Raw genomic sequence first — 26,123 nt, forward strand, 5'->3', positions numbered from 1 at the left:
TTTCAAATACTGATGATTGCCAATAATAATACTTGCTCCAGCTCTTGGGTTCAGATTCCAGAGGGTTTTTTACCCCCCTGCTATTGCCTTATGTTTTCTCTAGGGAGAGGCAGATTTGGCCCTGACCAATACACTTTAACAGCTGAAGTCATGGGGATACCAACCAGAAACATGATGAAGAATATATCCTAAGGCAACAAGGAGAGGAGTCTGTGAACTGGGGATACTGAGCCCTTGCTGATGTCAGTTAGGATTTGCTGAGCCGCTTGGCCACATCTGCATAAGCTTGCTCAATTTCTTTGTCCGCAGCACAGGTGTTGGTGAATTCATCCCTGGCATAAGCATTCTTCAGGTATCGCCATAGCCCCATCATCTCTGTTGGGAACTCATAGTTGCGGTATTTCTTAGCTACAATCTAGAGCAAAGACAAAAAAAGAAACTTGCTGGTTTTAGGCTTTTAAACTTAAGAACATAAGAATGGCCCCACTGGGTCAGACCAAAGGTCCATCCAGCCCAGTATCCTGTCTTCCGACAGTGGCCAATGCCAGGTGCCCCGGAGGGAGTGAACCTAACAGGTAATGATCAAATGATCTCTCTCCTGCCATCCATTTCCAGCCCCCAAACAGAGGCTAAGGACACCATTCCTTACCCATCCTGGCTAATCTCCATGAATTTATCTTAACCTCCATGAATTTATCTAGTTCTCTTTTATAGATTCATAGATTCTAGGACTGGAAGGGACCTCGAGAGGTCATCGAGTCCAGTCCCCTGCCCTCATGGCAGGACCAAATACTGTCTAGACCATCCCTGATAGACATTTATCTAACCTACTCTTAAATATCTCCAGAGATGGAGATTCCACAACCTCCCTAGGCAGTTTATTCCAGTGTTTAACCACCCTGATAGTTAGGAACTTTTTCCTAATGTCCAACCTAAACCTCCCTTGCTGCAGTTTAAGCCCACTGCTTCTTGTTCTATCCTTAGAGGCTAAGGTGAACAAGTTTTCTCCCTCCTCCTTATGACACCCTTTTAGATACCTGAAAACTGCTATCATGTCCCCTCTCAGTCTTCTCTTTTCCAAACGAAACAAACCCAATTCTTTCAGCCTTCCTTCATAGGTCATGTTCTCAAGACCTTTAATCATTCTTGTTGCTCTTCTCTGGACCCTTTCCAATTTCTCCACATCTTTCTTGAAATGTGGTGCCCAGAACTGGACACAATACTCCAGTTGAGGCCTAACCAGCGCAGAGTAGAGCGGAAGAATGACTTCTCGTGTCTTGCTCACAACACACGTGTTAATACATCCCAGAATCATGTTTGCTTTTTTTGCAACAGCATCACACTGTTGACTCATATTTAGCTTGTGGTCAACTACAACCCCTAGATCCCTTTCTTTTTTTTTAAACCCTTTTATAGTCCTTAATAGAACTTCATTCTTTTTGTTACACAACAGACAAGGAAGTCAAAATGGGCAGGGTCCTATAGTACAAGCCATCAAAAGGTCAACATTTCCTGACCATTACCATGCAAATACAGTACCTAGTCTCAGGGCTTGTCTACACGAACACTTAGTTTGCAGCAAGCTGGGAGTGTAACCCTACCCCATGCTAGCCTGCTGCACACTAAGTATCCATGTGGTCCAGGCTGCCATCCACTAAAAGTGTGCTTTGAGCTTCCCTGCTTTGAAAGAGGGGTAAATTAAAGTGTACTAGGAACTTTTAGTGTGTGGCAGCAGGGTACATGTGGACTCTTAGTGCGTAGCAGACTAGTGTGGGATAGAGTTACACCCCAGCTTGCTGCAAACTAAGTGTTTGTGTAGACAAGCAGTAAAAGAAGTCCAATACCACTGTGTGGTAACTGATGCCAAATCCTGACTAAGTACTAGCAAGTACTGTATCCAAAAACCCAACAGGCGCCACCATGGTTTTTTCCCTCATTCCTATGAACATCCCCTCTAACAGCTGTGCTCCCTGGAATGGCATTATCAGAGAAGAAGCCTGGTCGGATGACACTTTAAAAGGTAGATGGTTTAAAGGGTGTGAACTGAGAAAAGACTTAAAAAAATGAAACGTATTGCTTGGTCGAACAATCATGGCAGGGGATATAACCATCTACAAACATTGGAAAGATATACACAACGAGGAGGGGAAATATCTGTTCAGAATGGTACAGGGCACCATGACTTAGATACCAAGAACTAGGTGCCTTAGTAATATCTCAGGCTGATTGAACTAGGAGTATTGGTGTGAACTGGGAAAATACATCTGTGTATCAGGAAGTTTCCTATCTCTGAGATTTATTAGACTGGAAATCTCTGTAGAAGCCCAACCATTAAAGACATTTAGGCCTTGATTCAGCAAGTTACTTAACCACATGCCTTACTTGTAATACGTATATAATCAATGGGACTAACTCATTGCTTAAGGTTAGATACATGCTTAAGTACCTTGCTAGACTGGGGCCTTTCGTCCTGATTGGGCAATGAATTTCATAATACACTGTATGTAACAATCCTGCAGTGACAGAATGGACAAATTGATTGGGCTGGAAGGATTAGTTAATTTATTGGGTCTTTCCCATCTCTAGTTTTTATGACTGTAAAGTTACAGCTGAGCATAAAGGGAATTACATCCATATGTACTGTACAGCTCCCCTCTGTTTTCTAAAGTACTTATTAGAGTTTCCATCCATCTCAGGTTTTTCAGGACAGCTCTGTTCTTAGAAGGGATTATGGTTTATTCTTATTACCAGGATCCCTTTGGCATACTCTAGGCAAAATCCATTTCTAAGTTGCATCTATGCAACCCCACTCCTTTCAGAAGTGTTTCACAAGTGAACATAGAAGATAGAACCCACTCATCAATTTAGGTTGAGATGCACACGATTTCCAATGGAAGTCTTTAACCAAATGAGAACATCCTTTTTCTTGTGTCTGTAAAACAGACCTAGGACAATAGGCTGCAGCTATGCACGTCGATAAGAGATTTATAATTCTACAAGATCTGTTTACCGATCTTTCATTTTGCCTTAAGGAGATGGGAACTAGCAATGGGCCACACAATGAAAGCTTTAAGCATTAGCATTAAAATGTCTGGCTATGCCTCCATGAGGGAAGATGAGCCAGAGAAAGTGCCAAACCAGTGAGAATATTATCACATTACTTGTGTAAGTGATTTAGGCATCATATTCTGTGTTCTCTTTTTATATTTGTACAGTCAGCGCTCACCATGGCTTAGCTTATGTTTTCACTCATGGAGCCAAGGTGGATGCATGACTTGGCTCCACTTTCTAGCTCCTGGCTTGCCAATGTCTACCAGGTACTTGTTTTTTTCTGAAGAAACATGTAATCTGATAAATTGAATAAATACAGCACTTAGAAGAGAGAATGATGTATATCCTTTGCACTCCACCAGTGACCATTCTGCATCTTAAACCCTGGATCCCAGAGCTACCTTTCATTGTTAACTTTGCTATGTGAAATACCAGCTGAACAGCTGGTACATCTGAACAGCTCTTCTTAGGTTATACATGGGTGGGAATGGATGCATAGGGTAAAACTCAGAGTGAAGGAGACCTGGGGTTCTAATCCGGGATCTGCTACTGACTCACTGTGTGACATTGGACAAGTCACTTCAAGCTCTCTGTGTCTGTTTCCCCATCTATAAAAAATGGGGCAAATTATGCTTAGCCCCTATTGTACAGTGCTTTAAGATCTGTGGAGAAAAGCACTATAAGTATGTCTACACTGCAGTTACACACCTGCAGCTGGCCAGTGCCAGTTGACTCGGGCTTGCAGGGCTCAGGCTGTGGGACTGTTTAATTCTGCTGTAGACGTTCGGGCTCAGGCTGCAGCCTGAGCTCTGGGACCCTACCGGCTCACCCGGTTCTAGAACCCAGCTCTAGCTCAAGCCCGAATGTCTACAATGCAATGAAATAGCCCCGGGAGCCCGAGTCAGCTGGCACAGGCCAGCTGTGGGTTTTTAATCGTAGTGTAGACATATCCTAAGTGGTAAGCATTTTTTTATACATATGTAGTGCTACTTGATCATGCATATACACACAATAGTCAGAAAAAATAAAAAATAATTTATAAAATAGTCCAGTGGAAAGAAAGAATCTGGATGTCGAGGGTTTGCAGCTGTCATGGTAGCTAGCTTTAAAAATACACTTCCTATCAAGGGAAGCCAAAAGATCACAACGCTTATACAACCCTATTTTATAAAACCAATGTGTGGGGGGCTGGGAGTGCAGAATGAGGGAGACAGGGGCATTGGCAAGATAATCAGTCCAAGGAGATGTGCGGTTTAGTTGAGAGAGCCAGGTGTGATTTTATACCAACGTGAAGAAACAAAAAGGAAATACAGTGACAGAGTGCAACAAGTGCAAAAGATTAAAGACAAAATATTTTTAAATAGTCCAAATTAAAAGCAAACTGGCCTGTACGGTATTAGCTGTGAGATATGCTGGTGTGTTTCTAATAGCTCCAGCTAGCACAAGCTTCTGCTCTTTCCTCCCTGCAAACCCAGACACTAGGGAAAGAAGAAAGCTGTATATATATTGGCCTCAAGCCCTTCCTCTTTCCCTGGTCACTATGTGCCAGAGAGGTCCTTAGTCCCTAACCCTGGTCCTTCCCCTACTATGTATATTCTTGAGGTTGGAGAATTGGACTCCACCAGCCCAACAGTATCTGGCAGAGAGGAGAACTTCAGCTTGCTCTGACCCCTTTGACATCTACCAGCAGTGGGGCAGATAATGCTGTGAAGGAGAGATCTAGTGAATTTAATCGACCACCTCCCTTTTACTTCAGAGGAAGGGATCTGGCCGCTCAGCAGGCCCCATATCCTGTTAATGCACCTGCTAGACTTACGCTTGGCTGCCAAAGGGGGGAGTCCTGTTTGCTCTACCTGAGTTGTGGCATACATCCCATAGAACCCAAAAACCATATACTTGCTGACCCAGACTAGTGAATAGTGAGAGATGGAGTCTCTAGGGAGCTAGGAAGTACCATGCAATACCCCAGCCTATTCTGCCCACCTCACAGTGCACTGGAGATGAGCGGGAGCCTCACATTAATGCACATTCTATCCAGTGTTTCTTCCTCTTTACAATCAAAGAGTCTTTTTAGATCTTGTTTAATTTTCTTTGCACTTTTGGCCAAGATCGTAGGACCTTACAAACTATTTATAGACCAGGCTCTTGCCTATAGAAAAGAAGGGACTGGCAGATAGAGCTATAGCATTTCTAGGATAGTTCAGGTTTACAGACTTGAGCACTTTACTGTCAGAGCAGATTTGCTTATCCATCAGATGAAGCCTTTTACCTTAACAACATGAAGTTTGGGCAGAAGGTTGCAATCAGCAAGCGTCAGCTCATCCCCATCCAGAAACTTGCGTTTAGACACTTTCTCCTCTTCAGTGCTGTCTGCATCGATTTCTTCAGGGAGAGGGGTGTTCAGATAGTCATCCAGCTTCTTTAAAGCCTTTGTCAAACCTCTCTCAAGGCCTTTGTCAATAAATAAATAAATAGGTGGGTGGGAAGAAAGAAAGGCTTAGAAACACTCTCGTTAACACTGCCCATGACCATACTTACGAAGCTAAGGCCAGATGCTCTGGTGTGGGGTTCTGTTTGTGCTGTATCTCCAGTGGAATCTGACTATAAGCAGCTACATAAGGATTGCCCCAGGCTAGACCTAGTTTTCCAGTGACACAGGTGGCTCTTAGGTACAGCCCTCCCTCCTAACAGTATAGCAACAAAAAAGGGACCCTGGAAGGAGGAAAGGAGGTGCGGTCATGATGTTCCCACACCGCGCTGATCCTAGGCTGTGTTTTTGGTGCACTGCAGCCATTGGATCTCAAGGTAGGTAGAACAGCTGTAGATAGTATGGGGCGAATGACCATGTACATGGACTGGGCGATGCCCCTGTATCCCCCTCACACTGTTATTATTGAACATCCAGCAAAGAAGGTCAATGAATTGGAGCTCCCCAATTCCAATAGCACTATTCTAGCTCTACAGTATTGCCATTAATATCAAACCTGGTTCAGTACTTCACGCTCATTTTTTCTTTCATGTAAATTCATTTAAGGTGGTAGGAATGTCTCAGAAGATGCCAATCATAGTGCTATGTTGACGTTCTCCCAGTCACTTAGAAGATACAGTGTAATTGAAATGAAAGCAGTTTGACAACAGTGAAATGTGATGCCACACAAAACACTTATGATATCCAGCCAGTTTCAAACCTCTTCCCATTTCAGAATTGAATTGGGGTCAAGTACCCCTTTCAGTCGATTTCAAAGGGGTTGCCCAGCAGAGAGGAGAATTTGGACCTTTCACTTTAAGACTTACTAAAGGCTAAATCCCGCAGTCAGTCCTTCCCCACACAATAAATTCCTTTTGACTCCAGTGGGAGTTCTGCACTCAAAATGATGACAAGATATAACATATAACAAAAGTGCCAAATTCTCCAGCAAAAACATCAGCCCAGGTGCAAGATCTCTGTGTCTACACTTCACCATCATCAGAATGAACAAATTACAGATATTTTACTCATCCATCACAAACAGTGTATTTGCCCCAGGTGAGTGAGTAGAAGTTTGCAAGTTATTACTTGGATTGAAAACTCTCTGGGACAGGGGCCATCTTTTTGTTCTGGGTTTGTACAGCACCTAGCACAAAGCGGGTCCTGGTCCACCACTAGGCGCTTTGGTAATACAAATAATTGATAATGTATAATGTGCAAAATAACAATATGGCCCCAATGAGGATAAGGGCCAGAACCTCAGCTGATTTACACCAGATGTGGCTCTGAAGCATTACACTTTTAGGCACCATTTTACACCTGTGAGCTACTTTACTTAATGCTTACGTCTACATTTGTGCTGGGAGGTGTGATTCCCAGCTGGTGGAGACATACCAGCACTAGCTCTGCTCGAGCTAGCACACTAAAAATAGCAATGTAGCCTAGGTAGCACACGGAGCAGCTTTGGGTAACCACCCAAGTATGTACCCAGGGTGTCTGGGTGGGTACGTATGCAGGCAGCTAGCCTGAACTACCTCCCATGCTACCGTGGCTATACTGCTAGTCTTAGCTAGTGGGTATGTCTATGCAAACCGGGAATCACACCTGCCAACTCAAATGTAGACGTAGACAATGAATGAAGAATTCCCCCAGGAGTATGTGCAGAAGTATTTTCAGAACTAGGTCTTTAAACCCATCTTATGTGGTGCAAAGGGTACTCCTGAGGGCATTCTGCACCAAAAAATAAAAAATTCTGTGCCAGAAAATTAAAAATTCTGCACACAATATTTTAAAATTCTGCAAATTTTATTTCTCAAATAAATGTGGAGGCTCCAGTATGGCATTGGGGAGCACAGGCCACTGGCTGCACAGAGGTTGGAGATCACTATACAACTCCCCCCCCGGGACACACACTCAGAAGTGAGGCTGCACCCAACCCTGACACAGTGCAAGGACTGGGCCTGCCCCAGAAACACCCCAGGGCCCTGCCCCTCTGTGCCAGGTGCACCAGGTGTGGGCTGGCAGGCTCAGCAAGGCATGATTCAAGTGTGGAGGGGATTAGTGTGGGGGGATCCAGGTGTGGGTTGAGAGGGTTCTGTGGGGCAATCTGGGTGTGGGCGGCTCAGTGGGTGATCCAGTGTGGGGGGGATCTGGATGCACAGGGGCTTGTTGGAGGGTTCTGGGTGCAAAGGTAATGGGACTCTGCAGGGGGGTCCAAGTGAAGGTGGTTGGGGCTCAGTGGGGGTAGCTCTGGGTGTGGGGGGATAGAACTCAGCGGGGGATCTGCGTGTGGGGGGGATCAGTGGGGGGGGCTCTGGGTGTGAGGGGAGTGGGGCTCAGTGGGGTGGGGATCCAGGTGCAGCTGGTTGAGGCTCGGTAGGGTGGGGATGCGGGTGCGGGTGGCTTGTTGGGGTGGTCCAGGTGCAGGGGGGTTCTGGGTGCGGGGGGTGAGGCTCGGCAGGAGGGTCTGGGTATGAGGGGGTCTGGATGCAAAGGGGTTAGTGGATGAGTGAGCAGCTCCCTGTACAGTGATCCCTCCCCCTGCAGCTGAGCGATGAGTGCAGGAAGCGCGTGGAGGAGGGGGGGCAGTGAGGGAGTTTGCAGCACTTCCTCCTAGCCGGGGGGAAAATCTGGGGGTGGGTCTGACACAGCCTTGGATCCCGTGTAGGGGAAGAGGAAGTCCTGTCCTCCTCATCCCAGCCGGGACTAGCAGCTGAGTCTGGCACAGGGTAGGAGCCACCAGCCGGGTCTTCCCCAGTCCCACCCCCTCCTCCACAGAGATTTACCTCTCTGCTTGCTGCCCTGGGCACCAGAAACATACTGCTGGGGAGGGTCGAATGACCACTCTTGTGGCTTCCATTTGCTTCCCCATCAGAAAGTCATTTTTCTGTGGGGAAATGAAGAAATCTGCAAGGGATATAAATTCTGCACATGCGCAATGGTGCAGAATTCCCCCAGGAGTAAAATTGGCCTTAAAACAGCTGAAGAATTCACCTTGACATGGGGAACTCCACGAGCAGAAAGCTGACACAAGTGACTCTATCACCTCTGGCATCAGCCACACCTCCATCCCTGGCATGAGGGCAGAGATGATGTGTTTCAAGGGCATTCAGGATGGAGGAGAGCATCACTATGCCTGATCTTCCACCGGCATAATATCCATTACAGACCTTATGCCAGTGGTGGAAGTTAAAGTAGGCTGCCTGTTGCTCTCACTTCCACCAGGGTCTGCTGGCCATGGATCAAGGAACCACACCAGCGCTCTGTTGCTGCCACGCTCGGACATAGTGGAGAATCATCATGGCCTTATTGTTAGGACTGAGAAACTACAATCCCAACCGAACCCTCCCGGCCCCAGCAAACATGTTCGGGAAGGTTAGAATTTCATGTCTGAAAGCAAAGACTCTAAAATGACTGAAGTGTTGCCATCTATAAAACAAAAGTGTTGCCATCCCTTATTTAATCTCCCAAATTTAATTTTGACACTGACATTCTACTGTCAGATTCTGGCATTATTGTCTGTAATCGCCTGCAGCTGTGTTCTGCTACACAGCTCATATTGAAAGGTAATAAGGACATGCCGTTTAATATACCCTCATGTGGCAACAATGGAAATATTTTGCAATCTCTTTTTGTTTTGACCCATAACACCTGTTGAACAGAAAGTTTTCTTTCTCCCGGTCAGCACCAGATAATATTCTCTTATAGTGAACTCATTTGGAGACAATGGAATTGAATTATTCCGATTTAACTCAATTTAGCTCACTTGGATTTTTGAAAACTGGCTTAACACTGAGCATTCTCCCGTATCCCCTGACAACCCAATAAAATCTTTGGTTTTGCTAGATCATCTGTTTTATATTTCCAATATGAGAAGAAGGTATTGCACAACACTGGGAAAATGCATTAAGTGCGTTGTATGCTAGACTATAGAGTCAGATAGGTGTGTTTATAAAGACAGGGCAGGGGTAAGGTGTTTTTAATGTGGCTCTTTTCTGGAACGCATTCATTTCTCTTGCTGCTATCACTGTATCAATGTGTCTTAAGGCTCTCTCAGAAGCAATGGCTGGAGTGATGCCTGTTGGTGAGAGTAGAAAATAACATGTATGTGAATTCTCCAGGGCACTTTAACCTCTTCATACTTTGGGTACATCCAGACTACCCGCCGTATCGGCGGGTAGCGATCGATTTATCGGGGATCGATTATCGCGTCTCGTTAAGACGCGATATATCGATCCCCGAACGCGCTCCCCGTCGACTCCGGAACTCCACCGGAGCGAGTGGAGTCGACGGGGGAGCCGCGGCCGTCGATCCCGCGCCATGAGGACCCAAGGTAAATCGATCTAAGATACTTCGACTTCAGCTACGCTATTCACGTAGCTGAAGTTGCGTATTTTAGATCGATCCCCCCCCCAGTGTAGACCAGCCCTTACAAGCCATTTGCATAGTAGAATAACCACAGTAGTGGGCATCAGTAGATCTGTGTTCTAATTCAGGGGCTCTATTTGGTCCTTGCAGGATCCCAGAATTTCTCACTAAAATCAATGGGGGAGCAATATATATCCTGGTGTGAGAATTGTGACCATAACTTGTTGTGTGACCTTGGGCAAGTGAATTAGCCTCTGTAAGCCTTAGTTTCATTATAATTCAGTTGTGGACCATCAATCCAGATCTGTTATTCCACCAGGAGAGAACTGCCCCAACCCCAAACTGACTGAGGCTAGGTCTACACTACAGCGGGGGGTCGACCTAAGATACGCAACTTCAGCTACGTGAATAGCGTAGCTGAAGTGGCGTATTTTAGGTCGACTTACCTGGCTGTGAGGACGGCGGCAAGTCGACTGCTGCCGCGCCGCCGTCGACTCTGCTACCGCCTCTTGCCGCGGTGGATTTCCGGAGTTGACGGTAGAGCCATCAGGGATCGATTTTATCACGTCTTCACTAGATGCGATAAGTCGATCCCCGGTAGACCGATTGCTACCCGCCGATCCGGCGGGTAGTGAAGATGTGCCCTGAGATAATGGTCAGTCCATGATAAAGACCTGGGTTAAAATTTTCAAAATGCTCCTAAGGGAATTAGGAGCCAAAGTTTTATTTTCAGAAGTAATATAGGCACTTAGGCCCAGATTTTAAAGGATTTAGGTGCCTAAAGATGCAAATGGCACCTGGTGAGATTTTCAAAAGTGCCTATGCACCTAATTCTCTTGGTGCATATCTGTATCATGAAGTATCTAAATACCTTTGAAAATCTGTCTCTTAGAAGCCTGTGTCAATGAAAGTCAATGCGATTTAGGGTTTTAAGTGCCTAAGTCCCTTTTGAAAATGGGACTTAGGCTCCAACGTCACTTAATTGCTTTTGAAAATGTTACCCCCGATCACCACCTCCCAGACCTCCAGATCCAGAGTGTGGACAGCTCTGTGAATGGAATCCATTCCCATGGTTATCGTGGCAAGTACGGAAACCTGTGTCAACTGAGATACATCATCTGCATGGACAATGAAAACACTAAGCACAACCAGCATTGGGGATCACAGTGCCTACACACTGAGTGACCTATTCAAACTAACTACAGGTTCCAAGTTCACTTGCATCAGAAATCAGATATAAAATACATGGTGACACCACCTCCTTTATTTCCCAGTGCCTCATGCTGGACAACATACCCAGCTAGGAACATTTTACTCCACTTATGGTCCTGCGGTGTCATCTATGGCATTAGGGACTGTACTTTTAAAATCTAAGCTTTCCAGATGGAGAGTCTGGGTGGGGTGCTGTGAAGCTCTTGTTGTTAGGCACAGCCAGTTGGAACCAGAGTACCAGACACAGAAGAAAGCCGAGCTTTTGCTAGTGTGTTAAGCGTTGATTGATCGCTGAACGCCACCTCATCCAGCCAATCATACAAAAAGAGATCGGCAAAAAATTTCACACCATTCTTTGCAGTTTTCCTGTCCCACCCCCTTACAGTTTTTCACAACTTTGTCTAACAGCGCTTAGAAGCCAGAGAAATAATACTTTACGACCTCAGAGAAACCACAGAATATTTAATGCACGTATTACCATCTGCCAAATACACAGGGCGAGGTTCAGTTTAGCTGATGATACAAAATTTACAGTGATATCCTGTTTGCAGGATAAGGTTACTCGGTGTTGAACAATGAGATTAACAAATCCTGACATGCACAGAATTATAAAGACTGTAACAAAAGTTAACAGTAATTGGCAAAATTCTGCTGTCAGATACACAGGCATAAATCTGGAGTAACTCCACAAAACCAACAAATTTACTCCATATTTACACCAGTTTAACCGAGAAGAGAAAAGATTGATAGAAAATAGTGATTTTTGCACACTTTGCACCTCCGTCTCATACAGCCCTTCCTATGGGAGATTCTGGTGAACTTCAGCTGCTATTTTTTCGATCTAAATTCAAGACTCCCTTTTTTTCCTTAATGAACTGCTGAAATTCAGTTTTCATGCTATTTTGTTTGTCACCTTCTCTAGTCTCAATTACACCAATATAAATCCGTAGCAGCTCCATTGATTTACTTCAGCTTTGCACCAGAAACAGGAAGAGGAAAATCTGGCTCTTTTTTATACTTGATAACAGGGACTTCGGAAATGAAGAAATAATGATGATGGTTCCGCATTATTGATAGGAAGTTTTATAACATTGATAAGGGAGCTCTCGAGGCTGGACCTGAGAGAAACAATCAGGCAGACAAAGAATTTAAGCGCCAATCTACAATTACAGAACAGTAAGCCTGACTTCAGTACCGGGCAAACTGGTTGAAACTATAGTAAATAACAAAATTGTCAGACACATAGATGAACTTAATTTGTTGGGGAAAAGTCAACATGGTTTTTGTAAAGGGAAATCATGCCTCACCAATCTACTAGAATTCTTTGAGGGGGTCAACAGGCATATGGACAAGGGGGATCCAGTGGATATAGTGTACTTAGATTTTCAGAAAGCTTTTGACAAGGTCCTGCACCTAAGGCTCTTATGCAAAGTAAGCTGTAATGGAATTAGAGGGAAGGTCCTCTCATGGATTGGTAACTGGTAAGAAGATAGGAAACAAAGGGTAGGAATAAATGGTCAATTTTTAGAATGGAGAGAGGTAAATAGTGATGTCCCCCAGGAGTCTGCACTGGAACCAGTCCTATTCAATATATTCATAAATGATCTGGGAAAAGGGGTAAACAGTGAGATGGCAAAATTTGCAGATGATACAAAACTACTCAAGATAGTTAAGTCCCAGGAAGACTGCGAAGAGCTCCAAAAGGATCCCTCAAAACTGGGTGACTGGGCAACAAAATGGCAGATGAAATTCAGCATTGATAAATGCAAAGTAATGCACACTGGAAAACATAAACCCAACTATACATATAAAATGATGGGGTCTAAATTAGCTGTTACCACTTAAGAAAGAGATCTTATTATCATTGTGGATAGTTCTCTGAAAACATCCACTCAATGTACAGTGGCAGTCAAAAAAGCGATCAGAATGTTGGGAATCATTAAGAAAGGGATAGATAATAAGACAGAAAGTATCATATTGCCTCTATATAAATCCATGGTAGGCCCACATCTTGAATACTGCATACAGATGAGGTCGCCCCATCTCAAAAAAAAATATATTGAAATTGGAAAAGTTTCAGAAAAGGGCAACAAAAATTATTAGGGGTATGGAACGGCTTCCATATGAGGAGAGATTAATAAGACTGGGACTTTTCAGCTTGGAAAAGAGATGACTAAGGGGGGATATGATAGAGGTCTATGAAATCATGGCTGGTGTGGAGAAAGTTTATAAAGAAGTGTTATTTACTCCTTCTCACAACACGCAAACTAGGAGTCACCAAATGAAATTAATAGGCAGCAGGTTTAAAACAAACAAAAGGAAGTATTTTTCACATAACACACAGTCAACCTGTGGAACTACTTGCCAGAGGATGTTGAAGGCCAAGACTATAACAGGGTTTAAAAAAAGAACTAGATAATTTCATGGAGGATAGGTCCATCAATGGCTATTAGCCAGGACGGGCAGGGATGCTGTTCCTAGCCTCTGTTTGCCAGAAGCTGGGAATGAGCGACAGGGGATGGATCACTTGATGATAACCTGTTCTGTTCATTCCCTCTGGGGCACCTGGCACTGGTCACTGTCAGAAGACAGGATACTGGGCTAGATGGACCTTTGGTCTGACCCAGTATAGCCGTTCTCATGTTCTTAAGCCTTTGTGGATCTGACTGCAGGATCAGGACTTTAATTAGTATTTATTACAACGTGAGGTATCAAGGCCTAAGGGGTACAATATATGTGGCTCTTTCTATGAGAGAATACCATTGAAACCACAGAGACAACAAAACTTCTAAGTTGTCAAAACAAAACAATGTGAATTCCTTTGTATTTGTCACGTGAAACCACCCCAGAATGACCCTGGCAGAACTGCAGGTTCCTTAATTGTCAAGCCCATAGTTTGTTAAACTCGCTTGATCTGTGTACAAAATGAGTTGTGCTTGCCGCAGCTACCCTGGGTAACTGATTGATGCTTTTTCTTTTTATTGCTCTTTTCGACCCTCCCCCCCCCATTAAGATTTATCCCACAACACACGCAAATGAACTTGATGAAATATGCAATGAGGGAAAAGGGGGAACAGCACATAAATATTCGCAGTCTCACACAAACAACCTGAGATTTATTTTTCCTTTAAGAAAATAAACCACCTTCCTTGATCACTTCCAGATTCATGGTGTTTGATATTAGAAGAGATCCAATACTGTTTTCTGGCAGGAGAGGAAAAAACAACTTAGAACCAGCAATTTAAGGTAAGAAAATAATATAATTCTACTAATCAAACAGCCTGATTAAAGACCAGGGATCCGTATTGTCAACTCCCTCTCTCCCACCCACTCGTCCAAACAGGCGTAAGCTCTGTATTATAACCTTTAACTGGCTAGATTAACCCTTTAACAAATGGATGCACTAAGACTGCAATGTGCCCTTTGCTGTGGTACACAGAGGATATTTTTGCCTTCCACTTAAAAAAAAAAAAAAGTTCATTTTCGTTCTTTCTATTGTTTCTATATATCTTTAATTACAATGCATGCGATTTATGCCAACTGTGCTGATTCTGGGATAGGCATCTTGCCCTGATTTGCTTTGCTTCTTAGGATATGTCTACACTGCAGTCACAGGATGTGATTGCAACTTGTGTAGACATACCTGAGCTAGCTTTAATCTAGCTAGCGTGGGTACTGGAGCAGTGAAACCATGACAGCCTGGGCTTCAGCATGTGCTGCACCAGCCCACCCAGAACGCTAGGTAATTACTTGGGTGGCTAGTGGGCGCTGGACCTCAGACTGCCGTGGCTTCATTGCTCAGGTACCCAAGTCAGCAAGAATAAAGCTGGCTCAGATATGCCTACATGAGCTGCAATCACAGTACAGGCATACCCTTAGTTTAAAGTCTCCTTTTCTCTTCTATGCTATCCCCTTTTCCTGAGCTCTCTCTTCTAGGCACTCTCTTTCTCTCTCCTACAAGTGCCTTAGTACCGGTCCCCACCTCCTATCTCCAGTGCCTAATGAAGCCAGTAATTACATGTAAGGTACAATTTTTGAAAAGCACGGACGTGATTTTGGAGCCTATGTCCCATTTTTCAAGTGATTTAGGCACTTACAAGGCTGCATTTCATTAGAAGTCAATGGGTCTAAGTCACTTTGGCACTTTTGAAAATGTTACCCTACATCCTTATGTTGCCGCTCACTCCACAGTCACAGGCCAATGAGGATGATATGGCCAGACATACTCTCCAAAGGCTTGGGGCCACTTTGGCAAAACTGTCAGTTTCCAAGCACTGCATAGCAGCCCTGCTGGTGGAAGGACGGGGCAGAAACTTCACCTCCCCTGGTTGCCCATAATGCCCTTAGTCAGAAGAAGGCTGGTCCAGGGGTGAGGAGCTCATCTGAGTCTTGGGAGACCAATGTTCAATTCCCAGCTCTTCTACAAGCTTTTCTGCGTGACCTTGGGCAAGTCACGTAGTTTTTCTGTGCCTCTGTTGCCCATCTGTAAAGCGAGGATAATAGCACTGCTCTGCCTCCCAGGTGTGTTGTGAGACTAAATACGGACTGTGAGATGCTCTGATAATGGGGGCCATATCGTATCTAAGATAGACGGCTGCCCCCTTTTTCAGCTGTGCTGAACCCCCATAGATGACTTTGCAATCTCCTCTCCCTGGACTTTCACCTCGGGGTCTCTACTACTGGGGTCTGTGTTGTCAGGAGCAGTGAGGAGCCAGCCATAAAAGGCTTGGGTCAGAGAAGGATCAAAAAGTTTGGCTGCTTCCTTGAAACTTATTTCAATGTATCTGAACCTGGAAATATTAGACTCTTTTGTGAGGTTTCCCACTTTCAGCCAGGCTGAAAATATCACAAAAACAGGCTTTATCACAGTATTTTGGGTTTATTCCTAGATAAAACCAGGTAGCATAGATGCATTTGAAATTCGTTTAAAAGAAAGATTGGTGAATTTTTTCAAGTCTCCATAAAGCTTTACATTTGATTCAGTTCCAGTTTTGGGCTGAAGATTCAAGTTTATTCCTAGCTCACTTGTCCTTACTCTGGATTACAATGGAGGAGTAAAACACACTTAATCAAATGGTCCTACAGGACCTATATGAAGAGAGCATCAGGAATATATACAGAGAGGGTTGTTTTGAACAGAGGAAACAGGACTTGGAAAGCAGTTAAAGAATGGATTAAAAAGGGTTCACTTCCAATGGTTTGGCACTTGTTTTAAGGCCAGGAGATGGCAAAAGGTAAAGCCGCCGTTCTGTAGCTGCTCCAGGTAAAACAACTGCTAACTTGTATTTCACAAAACATCTACACTCTGCAGGGAAAAACAGATGCATCCCATTCCCAGACCACTTCCCAAAGGGCCTGATTCTGACCTCATTGGCACTACTTTAATCCTGGTGTCACTACATTTATTTCAGTGGAGTGACTCCTGATTTGCCCCAGTGTAGTGAAAGAAGAATGAGGCCCTGAATGTAATAAAGCCACAGAATTTATTCATAATGCAAGATTTTCACTCCGGCATCCCTATTTAGGTTGCTGTGTGTTTACTCAGACTATGCTGTGTTGTTTACTTATCAAACAACAAGAGATGCTTCTGGAACCAACAAAGTAGCACTAAGTACAGAAATGTACTGGGGAAAACAAGAGAAAATGTGTAAGTGCACAGCCTAACTTTCAGTCACAGTGCTGTGGGGACCCCTTGTGTTCTAGTATTTAAGCAAAGAAAATTGCTCCTTGTATGTTTAAGTTTCTCTTTCTACTGTGCACCCAATGGGCAAATTCTGCTCTCATTTACACGAGTGTAAATCCAGAGCACACCATTGATTTAAACCAAGTTACTCCACCCATACAGTGGTGTAGCTGCCAGCAAAAATTGGCACAATAGGTAGCAATTGATTACTATATGATTATATTCAGAATAATATTACGTCCACATAGACATAAAAGGGCCTGATTCGCCTCTTGCACCAATTGCTATGCTAATGTAACTCTATGGCGTTCAAATTTACTCCTGACTTGCAGGGGTGGGGGCAGCAGAAGATAAAAGGAAGAGAATCAGGCCTAGACATTGTACTGCTATTTAGGCTGCAAGCTTTCAAGGCAATTATCATTTTTTCAGACTGTCTGTAAAGGTGACTGGCACTATGTAACTATATATAAGTAAAATACATCAATCTAGATGCCTTATCTATGCTAGGAGAACTTTAGACTGAGATTTCAAAGTTGCCTAAGGCATTGGGAATATGGGAGCATAGAGTCAAATGCCACAGTAGCATTTAACTTCAGAAAGGAGAACTACAGAAAAATGAGGAAGTTAGTTAAACAGAAATTAAAAGGTACAGTCACAAAAATAAAATACCTGCAAACTTCATGGAAACTTTTAAAAACACAATAATAGAGGCTGAAATTAAAGTATACCCCAAATTTTAAAAGATAGTAAGATGACCAAAAAGTGCCACCATGGCTAAACAACAAAGTAAAAGAAGCGGTTAGAGGCAAAAAGGCATCCTTTAAAAATTGGAACTTAAATCCTACGGAAGAAAATAGTAAGGAGCATAAACTCTGGCAAGTCAAGTGTAAAAGTATAATTAGGCAGGCCAAAAAAGAATTTGAAGAGCAACTAGCCAAAGACTCAAAAAGTAACAGCAATTGTTTTTAAGTACATCAGAAGCAGGAAGCCTGCCAAATAAACAGTGGGGCCACTGGAGGACTGAGGTGCTTAAGAATCACTCAAAGAAGATAATGCCATTGCGAAGAAACTAAATGAATTCTTTGTGTTGGTCCTCACTGCAGAGGATATGAGGGAGATTCCCAACCTGAGCCATTCTTTTTGGGTGACAAATCTGAACAATTGTCCCAGACTGAGGCGTCAATAAAGGAGTTTTAGAACAAATTGAAAAATTAAACAGTAATAAGTCACCAGGACCAGATGGTATTCACCCAAGAGTTCCGAAGGAATGCAAATTTGAAATTGTGATATGTAACCTATCATTTAAATCAGCTTCTGTGCCAGATGACTGAAAGATAGCTAATGTGACACCAATTTTTAAAAAAGGCTCCAGAAGCCATTCTGGCAATTACAGGCCAGTAAGCCTAACTTCAGTACCAGGCAAATTGGTTTAAACTATGAATAGAATTGTCAGACACATAGATGAACATGATTTTTTGGGGAAGAGTCACATGGCTTTTGTAAAGGGAAATCATACCTCACCAATCTGCTAGAATTTATTGAGGGTGTCAATAAACATGTGGACAAGGGTGATCCAGTGGATATTGTGTACTTGGACTTTTAGAAAGCCTTTGACAAGGTCCTGCACCTAAAGCTCTTAAGCAAAATAAAGCAAAATCATGGAATAAAAGGGAAAGTCCTCTCATGGATCAGTAACTGGTTAAAAGATAGGAAACAAAGGGTAGAAATAAATGATCAGTTTTCAGATTGGAGAGAGGTAAATAGTGGAGTCCCTCTGGGGTTTGTACTGGGACCAGTGCTGTTCACGTATTCATAAATGATCTGGGAAAAGGAGTAAACAGTGAGATGGCAAAATTTGCAGACAATAAAAAATTACCCAAGATTGTTAAGTACAAGGCAGACTGTGAAGAGTTACAAAGAGATCTCAAAAACTGGGTGACTGGGCAACAAAATCGCAGATGAAATTGAATGTTGCTAAGTACAAAGTAATGTACATTGGAATACATAATCCCAACTATACATATATAATGATGGGTTCTAAATTAGCTGTTTCCACTCAAGAAAGAGATCTTGGAGTCATTATGGATAGTTTTCTGAAACCATCTGCTCAGTATGCAGCTGCAGTCAAAAAAGCTAACAGAATGTTAGAAACCATTAGGAAAGGGATAGATAATAAGACAGTAACTATCATAATGCCACTATATAAATCCATCGTACACCTACTCCTTGAATACTGTGTGCAGTTCTCGTCACCCCATCTCAAAAAAAGATATATTAGAATTGGAAAAGGTACAGAGAAGAGCAACAAAATGATTAAGGGTATGTAACAGCTTCCATATCAGGAGAGATTAAAAAGACTGGGACTTCTCAGCTTGGAAAAGAGACGAATAAGAGGGGATAAGATAGAGCTCTATAAAATTGTGACTAGTGTGGAGAAAGTGAATAAGGAAGTATTATTTGTTCCTTTACATAACACCAGAACCTGGGGTCACCCAATGAAATTAATAGGCAGCAGGTTTAAAACAAACAAAAGGAAGTACTTCTTCACACAATGAACAGTTATCATGTGGAACTCATTGCCAGGGGTTGTTGTGAGGCCAAAACTATAATGGGATTCAAAAACAAAATAGATAAGTTCATGGAGGATTGGTCCATCAATGACTGTTAGCCAAGATGGTCAGGGATGCAACCCCATGCTTTGGGTGTCCCTAGCCTCTGATTGCCAAAAGCTGGGAGAGGATGACAGGGAATGGATCACTCGATGATTGCCTGTTCTGTTCATGCCCTCTGAAGCACCTGGCATTGGCCACTGTCAGAAGACAGAATACAGGGCTAGATGGACCATTGGTCTGACCCAGTATGGCCATTCTTATGTTCGTTATGGTGTTCTAATTTCTTTGCTGGCTTTAACAAATCTCAACCTTAAATTTGGTTTTCTTCTAATATTTTCAGTAATGCCAACCCCTAGCATTCAAAAGTCATGCATCAGATCCCCAAAATCTTACTTAAAAACGATGAGATCTTAAAATAATAAACGTTGTGTTCTTTTCCTTTGCCTCTTTGTTTTTGAGACTTTGCGGTTCTCATGCCAAGCTTTTCTCTGCAACCAGGAGGACTAAAAATTTACCGTTTAAAAATAAAATAAAATCTGGGATTCTCATGTAATCACTTGCCTCCAGGAGTGCATTTTTAAGGAAAATACCAAATATTGCAAGACCAGATAAAATCTCGAGAGTGGCAACATCGTTTTCCAGTTATGTTTATTAATTTCCCTCCAGTTCTTCTACAAAGACAATTTGCATCAGAATAACAGCCAAAAATATTTTTTGGGAAAAAAATATTATGGCCCATTCCTGCTCCCACTGAAGTCAATAGGAGTTTTTCACACTGACTTCTAAGAGAGCAGGATTAGGTCACGGAATTCTATGTCATTAGACATTCTGCCCTATAATAACATATTCAGGAAGGTAATAAAGTATGTGGCTACATTTAAGGCTGTAAGTAATCCTCCTGGAGTCAACGGGGCTACTCATGTACTTAAATTTAGACATGTGCTTAAGCAAAATTTCCTGAATTGGGGCCATAATTTCCCACAAATCCATGTCCATGACAACTATATAGAGGACTTGATTCTGACTGCCTCGAAGTCAATGGAGTTACCCCAGTGTGAAAGTAGAGTTAATGAGATCAGAATCTGACCCATGGTGCCGGTAACAATCTCACAATCCAGAAAGGAGGCCTCCGTGTGTGTCTTACTGCTTATAGCAAGGGCCAGCAGGGAAGGAAGGGGTCACTTATGGTAATGATGCTTAAAACTGAATTTTAAATAACAATGCAATTTAGGCCTCCCATTTCAGCAGCTAGGTGCTTAATTTCTCGCAGGACTGCTGCCACCGGATTGGTCTAATCCAGTTCCAGCTGCTCTACCGCGCCTGTGTGTGAGCAAGGGAGCTCAGCAGGGAAAGAGAATAAAGCATCCCGGTTCTGCCAGCAGCAGGACCTGGAGGAATATTCAAGCTCACGGGGGAAATAAAGCCTTTGTTAAAGAAAAGAAGTGTCTGCCAACTAGGTGATCACCTTTTCAAAAGGCAAAACAAGACACATGGAGAAGCCCTGGCCCCCCTGTGGCCCCGCCCCTGCCCCTCCTTTTCCCCTGCCCCCCCACCCCCTGCTCCTCTTCTCCCCCAAAGCTTCTCCCCGCCCCAGCCAGAGCCACCCAGGAAACCCGGATCGCTGTGGGGAGCCCTGGACCCTCCACTTGCCCTGGACGTGGGGCTAGGGTGCCCGAGACCAGCCCCTGGTCCCACCCTCCAGGCCTTTAGGCCCTGGTCCTGCACCATTAAACTCAGTAGGAGCTTTGTCATTGATTTCAGTGAGCGCAGGATCAAGCCCTTAGCGTGCAGAGCACAGGTGAGAGGGGTCAAAGGTACATGACAAATTGTGCAACTATTTGCCAGATTATATTTATCCCATGGCTCTGTGATTTATCCTATTGCTACCACCACTATGTATCGTTTGTCTGTGTATAAAACAATAACCGGGACCCAAGGTATCTGAAGAGAATATACGGGGCCTATAGTTCTTCATCTTCTATGTATGGTCTGTATGTATGATACATACTGGAACTCTCCTCTGTTTATACATAGCTAGTCTGGGTAAAGTCATTTTTATAGACTCTAATGATTTCATGATAAGTTTCATGAAGACATCCAGCATTAGGGCCAGATTTACAATGACGATTCAGCTCCTTTGGGCTGCTCCTAAGCTGCAAAGAAGCCAGATTTTGGTAGTAAATGGCTGGCGGGGGGCAGGGGGAGGTGAGTGCTCAGTTGGAGCTGACTTGTGACCAGCTGCCCCTCACCCACATGGAGGGGATGTTTCAGGGGAGAGGAGGAGTTCCACTTTGCTATGCTGATCCTCAGCTGCTGGAGGGTAGAGCAGGACATAGGCTGCTCTAACTCACGGTGGAGCTGGAGCCAGGGTTAATGCAGACTGTCCTGCAGAATCAGGGAGCTGTAATCATCTCGATAATGACCCCCATCCTCTCTGGCACCCAGCATCGCTTGGATTCAAGGGAGAATCTGCCTCACAGTCTCATCACTTCTGTAACCTTTCTGTGTGGCATAAATTCCTTTTGAAGTGAACTGATGTTTTTCTGTTTATTTACGGAGGTACGTGATGGCCTCTAGAAAGAATCAGAACACACAGACACAGTGTTCATACTGTGCATGTATATTCACTGTGGGGCTGACACTGCTCTCACCTGGAGTAACTCCATAGAAGGCAGTGGAATTAAACTAGCATAAAACCAATGTAGGTCAGAGGAGAGTCAGGCCCTGTGCGTGTGTGTGCATATATATTATAGACATATATATATAGCACATAAAGAGAGAGAGATGTTTCTCACCTCACATGCTTAACCGCAAAGTGTGATGTAGCTGCCGAAGGAGGTGAATGGCATTTAATCACATGTAAATTAATGATTTAATGCTCTTTTATTTTTGGGCCCTTGATCTAAATCCAAACCAGACCAGTGGAATCCTCTGGTCAGACGGCTGGAAATTCCACCGAATTAAATCACGTTGGTGGTCTCCCAGCTCAGATCCTAGTGAAGAGCAGTACAGTAAAACATCCTCTCGTTCCGCTAATGAATGCGCCCACCCACACAGGATCTAGTGCCCCCAAAGAACTCAATTCAAGAACAACTTTTTAAACTCATGAATGAAATCAAAAGGCTCATTCTATGAGCCAAAGAGCGCACAATTTTAGGAAGAACTAACTGCAATTGGGTGGTTATTACACATCGTCCCTTTCATAAGCAATATAGACAAGCAAAAATAATAATCATAACATTGAACATATGCACAGTGTTTCAGATAATTAATCCTTATGATACTCCAGTGAGTAGGTAAATAGCTACTGCTATCCTTGTTTTATAAAGCTTAAGTGACTTGCTCTAGGTCACAGAAGGAGCCAATGTTAGAACTCATGAGATCCTGGCTTTCAGTCCTATGCTCAGACCAGGCCTTGTGGTAAATATGTGGCAATTAGAAGAATCTGCTCTCAAGGGAGGCGGGAAAACTCAAGTAACTAACGCTAAAGAGAAGAAGAGCTCTGTGTAAGTTTGAAAGCTTGTCTCTCTCACCAACAGAAGTTGGTCCAAAGAAGCTATTACCTCACCCACCTTGTCTCTCTGTGAAACTAACGTGAAGATCACACTCATTGCGCTCTTCCTAGGATTTCTGTCTCTGGCATCAGCTGTGCAGGGGATTAAATGTTCATGATTTTAACCACAGCAGTGGCGTCTCATGAAAAAGGTCAGAGGATAGAACAATCTAGTCACACTATCCAAGCAGGAAGTTGGACTATTCCTGTGCTGTGAGGACCACTCCTTTAGGGAAGCCTGTTAGGAAATTATTGGGTGATGTGGGGGGTGGAAGGAATCAAGTCCCTTGTAACTGAACGGGCTTGAAATAATAAATACGCACACTTTCTTTAAACACAGCTTGCCACATCCTGAGAATCTGGAATCAATTCCTTTCCTTTCAAGATGCTTAAAAGTGGTGGAACTTTGATATGGCATGAGTATGTTTGCTTCTGGGCTTACCGCCCTAGCCAGCCTGTTCCAACCCTTTCAACATTTTTATATTAAAAGACAGCAAAGTTAGCAAAACAAAGAAGGGAAAAAAAGGGATCGGAAATTCAGAGAACTATTAAATCAGGGCAGCCTTGCTGCCAAATACATCTGGTAAGCAAATGAATCATGATCTATAACATCTTGCCACACAGAGTTACACCCGAAGGTTATCACCTGCTTCTATGCCAGGCACAAAAGTCAATGGATGTGCCCAATGAACCACTGCATGGATCCAGTAAAAATTATGTTTTCTCTGTTAACATTAAAGCACTTTGTTTATAATTATTTCAAATGATCCTCGGACTCAAAGTGAATTGATACTAGAGCTGATTGGGAACCAAAACCTCCACTCCATAGAAAATTCCAACATTTAAAAAAAATAGTTCCAAATAGGAATGAAAAGGCAAAAATTTCCCACAAATTGAAAATTCTGAAAAACTTCAATTTGGTACCTTTGAAACGTTTTGTTTCAATAGTGAGCTAGACCAGATGGATGAGGCCATATCTTTTATTGGACAAGCTTCTGTTGCTGGAGAGGACAAGCTTTCGAGCTCCACAGAGCTCTTCAGGCCTGGAGAAGGTAACCAGTGCCCAATACCAGTGCTAAATACAAGGTGGGACAAAGGGGTATGAGGTATAAGGGGTTCACACATGTTGTAGGAGACCACTTAAAATGAAATGGACAATTAACACTTCTGCAGTTGTACAACAATGGAGGGTTAGGGATGGTCTACACTGGGAACCTACACTGGTATAGCTTCGTCTCTCAGGGAGGGTGAAAATTCCACACCCCTGAGAGATATAGGCCATGTCTACACTACAAAATTACATCAATCTAATTTATGTTAGCATACAGCCACCGCAGTTATAAAATTGCTTGTGTGCACGCGTATTTGGCTCCTTGTGTCGGTGGTGCGCGTCCTCACCAGGAGCACTTGTATCGATTGTATTGTCAGTGTGGGGCTTTGTGGGATGTCTCCTGAAATCCAGTAATAGTCCACATAAGCAAAGCAGTGTCTACACTTACACTGTGTCGACCTAATTACATCGACTGTGACTCTGTGCAGCTCAGGGAGGTGGTGTTACTAAAACGGCATAGAGAGGCAGTTATGACAGCAGGAGCCAAATTTAAGTGAAAACTTTCCACAGCTAGGTCAACACAAGGCAGTTTACATTGACCTAACCATGTAGTGTACCAGGCCATAGCTATACCAGCCTAACTCCTGACGTAGACCTAGCTACCACCTTTCAGGGAGGTGGATTACCTACGCTGATAGAAGAACCCCGCCTGTTGGTGTAGGTAGTGTCTACACAGAAGCACTACAGCGGTGCAGCTGTGCTGTAGTGTTTTAAGTGTAGGCAAGCCCTTAGTAGGCAGCAGGGAGTGTTACAAATTGTTGTAATGGGCCATCAAACCAGTGTCCTGTTAAGTCCATAGTTTTTAGTGCCCGGAAGGGTTATGAATTTAAGTTCCCAGGCTTGCCTGAGATCAACACAACTACAACACTTGTTTTAATAGTATCATTTTGATACATTTCATTTTAACTTTTATATTATATTAAAATATTAAATATTATATATATGTATATATTTCATACATAATACATATAATATATAATATTAAAGTTAATATTTTAATGCAATACAAAAGCCCAAATGAAATTGAAATGACACTACAGAAACAAAACCTTTTGACACTGTCAACATGAAACGGTTTGACTCTTTTCCACTGAAAATGTCATTCCCATGTCCCTACAACATGCTCCAGTTTTTGACAAAATTGGATTTTTTGATTGAAAACAGTTCTAGATAAAATTTGCCCACCTCCTCTAACCAACAGTAAAGCTTGCTGCTTTATATATTCACCCATTTGCCAGCAGAGTGCACCATAAACCTTAAATCAAACAGACAAATGTAAGCAATGACTGTGTTCATTTATTGCCAGAGACACTAAGGCAAGCAACTGCATCTCTTGGTTTCCATAGTAACTTCTCTGTACCAGTTAAGTTTCAAGGGGGGGAAAAAATCAGCTGCCTCAGCTACTTCAAGCCAGCAGACTCTTTCACCAACAACTTCTTCTCATCTTACTTTTGGAAATATCACACATTACCAGCAGCTAGTTCCCCTGTAAATGGTACTGCTGAAGCTGTTGCGAGGCCCAATATGCGGACCCCTCTGCTTTGATTTATCTTGGGAACACAATAGGATTAATTAATCCTCACTTCAAGAATCTTATACCCCATAAATCCCATTAGAAAAACCCAACCACTTCACCCCACTTCTCAGGAAAGATATAATAGTCACAGGCTGTAGTGTGAGCTCACTTTACTAATATCTTGTTACCTTTGCTAAACATACTACAGAACATTTACCGGCCTGCTAAGGAGAGTGATCATAAATAATTAAAATTAAACCACACTTGTCACAATTAGAGAGAGGCTGATGCTGCAAAACTTCAGTTCCTGAGTTCACATACATTAGTGAATTTATCCTCACACACCCCCGTTAGGGAAATATTAATCACGCCTCCCCCCCAAAAAAAAAGTTTGGTGAGTTGAGGTTCTTAGTATTTGATTTGGACCTATCTTTGGCCAAACTAAACAAACAAGTCCTATTGTGTGATGTAATACCCTGGAGTTGTTTGGGTATATTTTTACCGTGTGTTCATCTACTCACAAATTGTGATCATCTGCACTGGATCTCCT

General features: G+C 43.2%; 1 protein-coding gene across 1 annotated transcript in view; it reads right to left on the minus strand.

Annotated features, from left to right (window-relative positions):
* Window positions 1-247: 247 nt before the first annotated feature.
* CLIC5 (chloride intracellular channel 5) overlaps window positions 248-26,123 on the minus strand; it is a 118,362-nt gene continuing 92,486 nt past the window's right edge. Inside the window, exons 6-7 of the mRNA XM_065401232.1 lie at window positions 5,321-5,502; window positions 248-415 (exon numbers count right to left, since the gene is read on the minus strand). Coding sequence (XP_065257304.1) covers window positions 248-415; window positions 5,321-5,502 — 350 coding nt within the window. The remainder of the gene's footprint in view (window positions 416-5,320; window positions 5,503-26,123) is intronic.

Source organism: Emys orbicularis, chromosome 3, assembly GCF_028017835.1.
Source record: "Emys orbicularis isolate rEmyOrb1 chromosome 3, rEmyOrb1.hap1, whole genome shotgun sequence".
Lineage (NCBI taxonomy): Eukaryota > Metazoa > Chordata > Testudines > Emydidae > Emys > Emys orbicularis.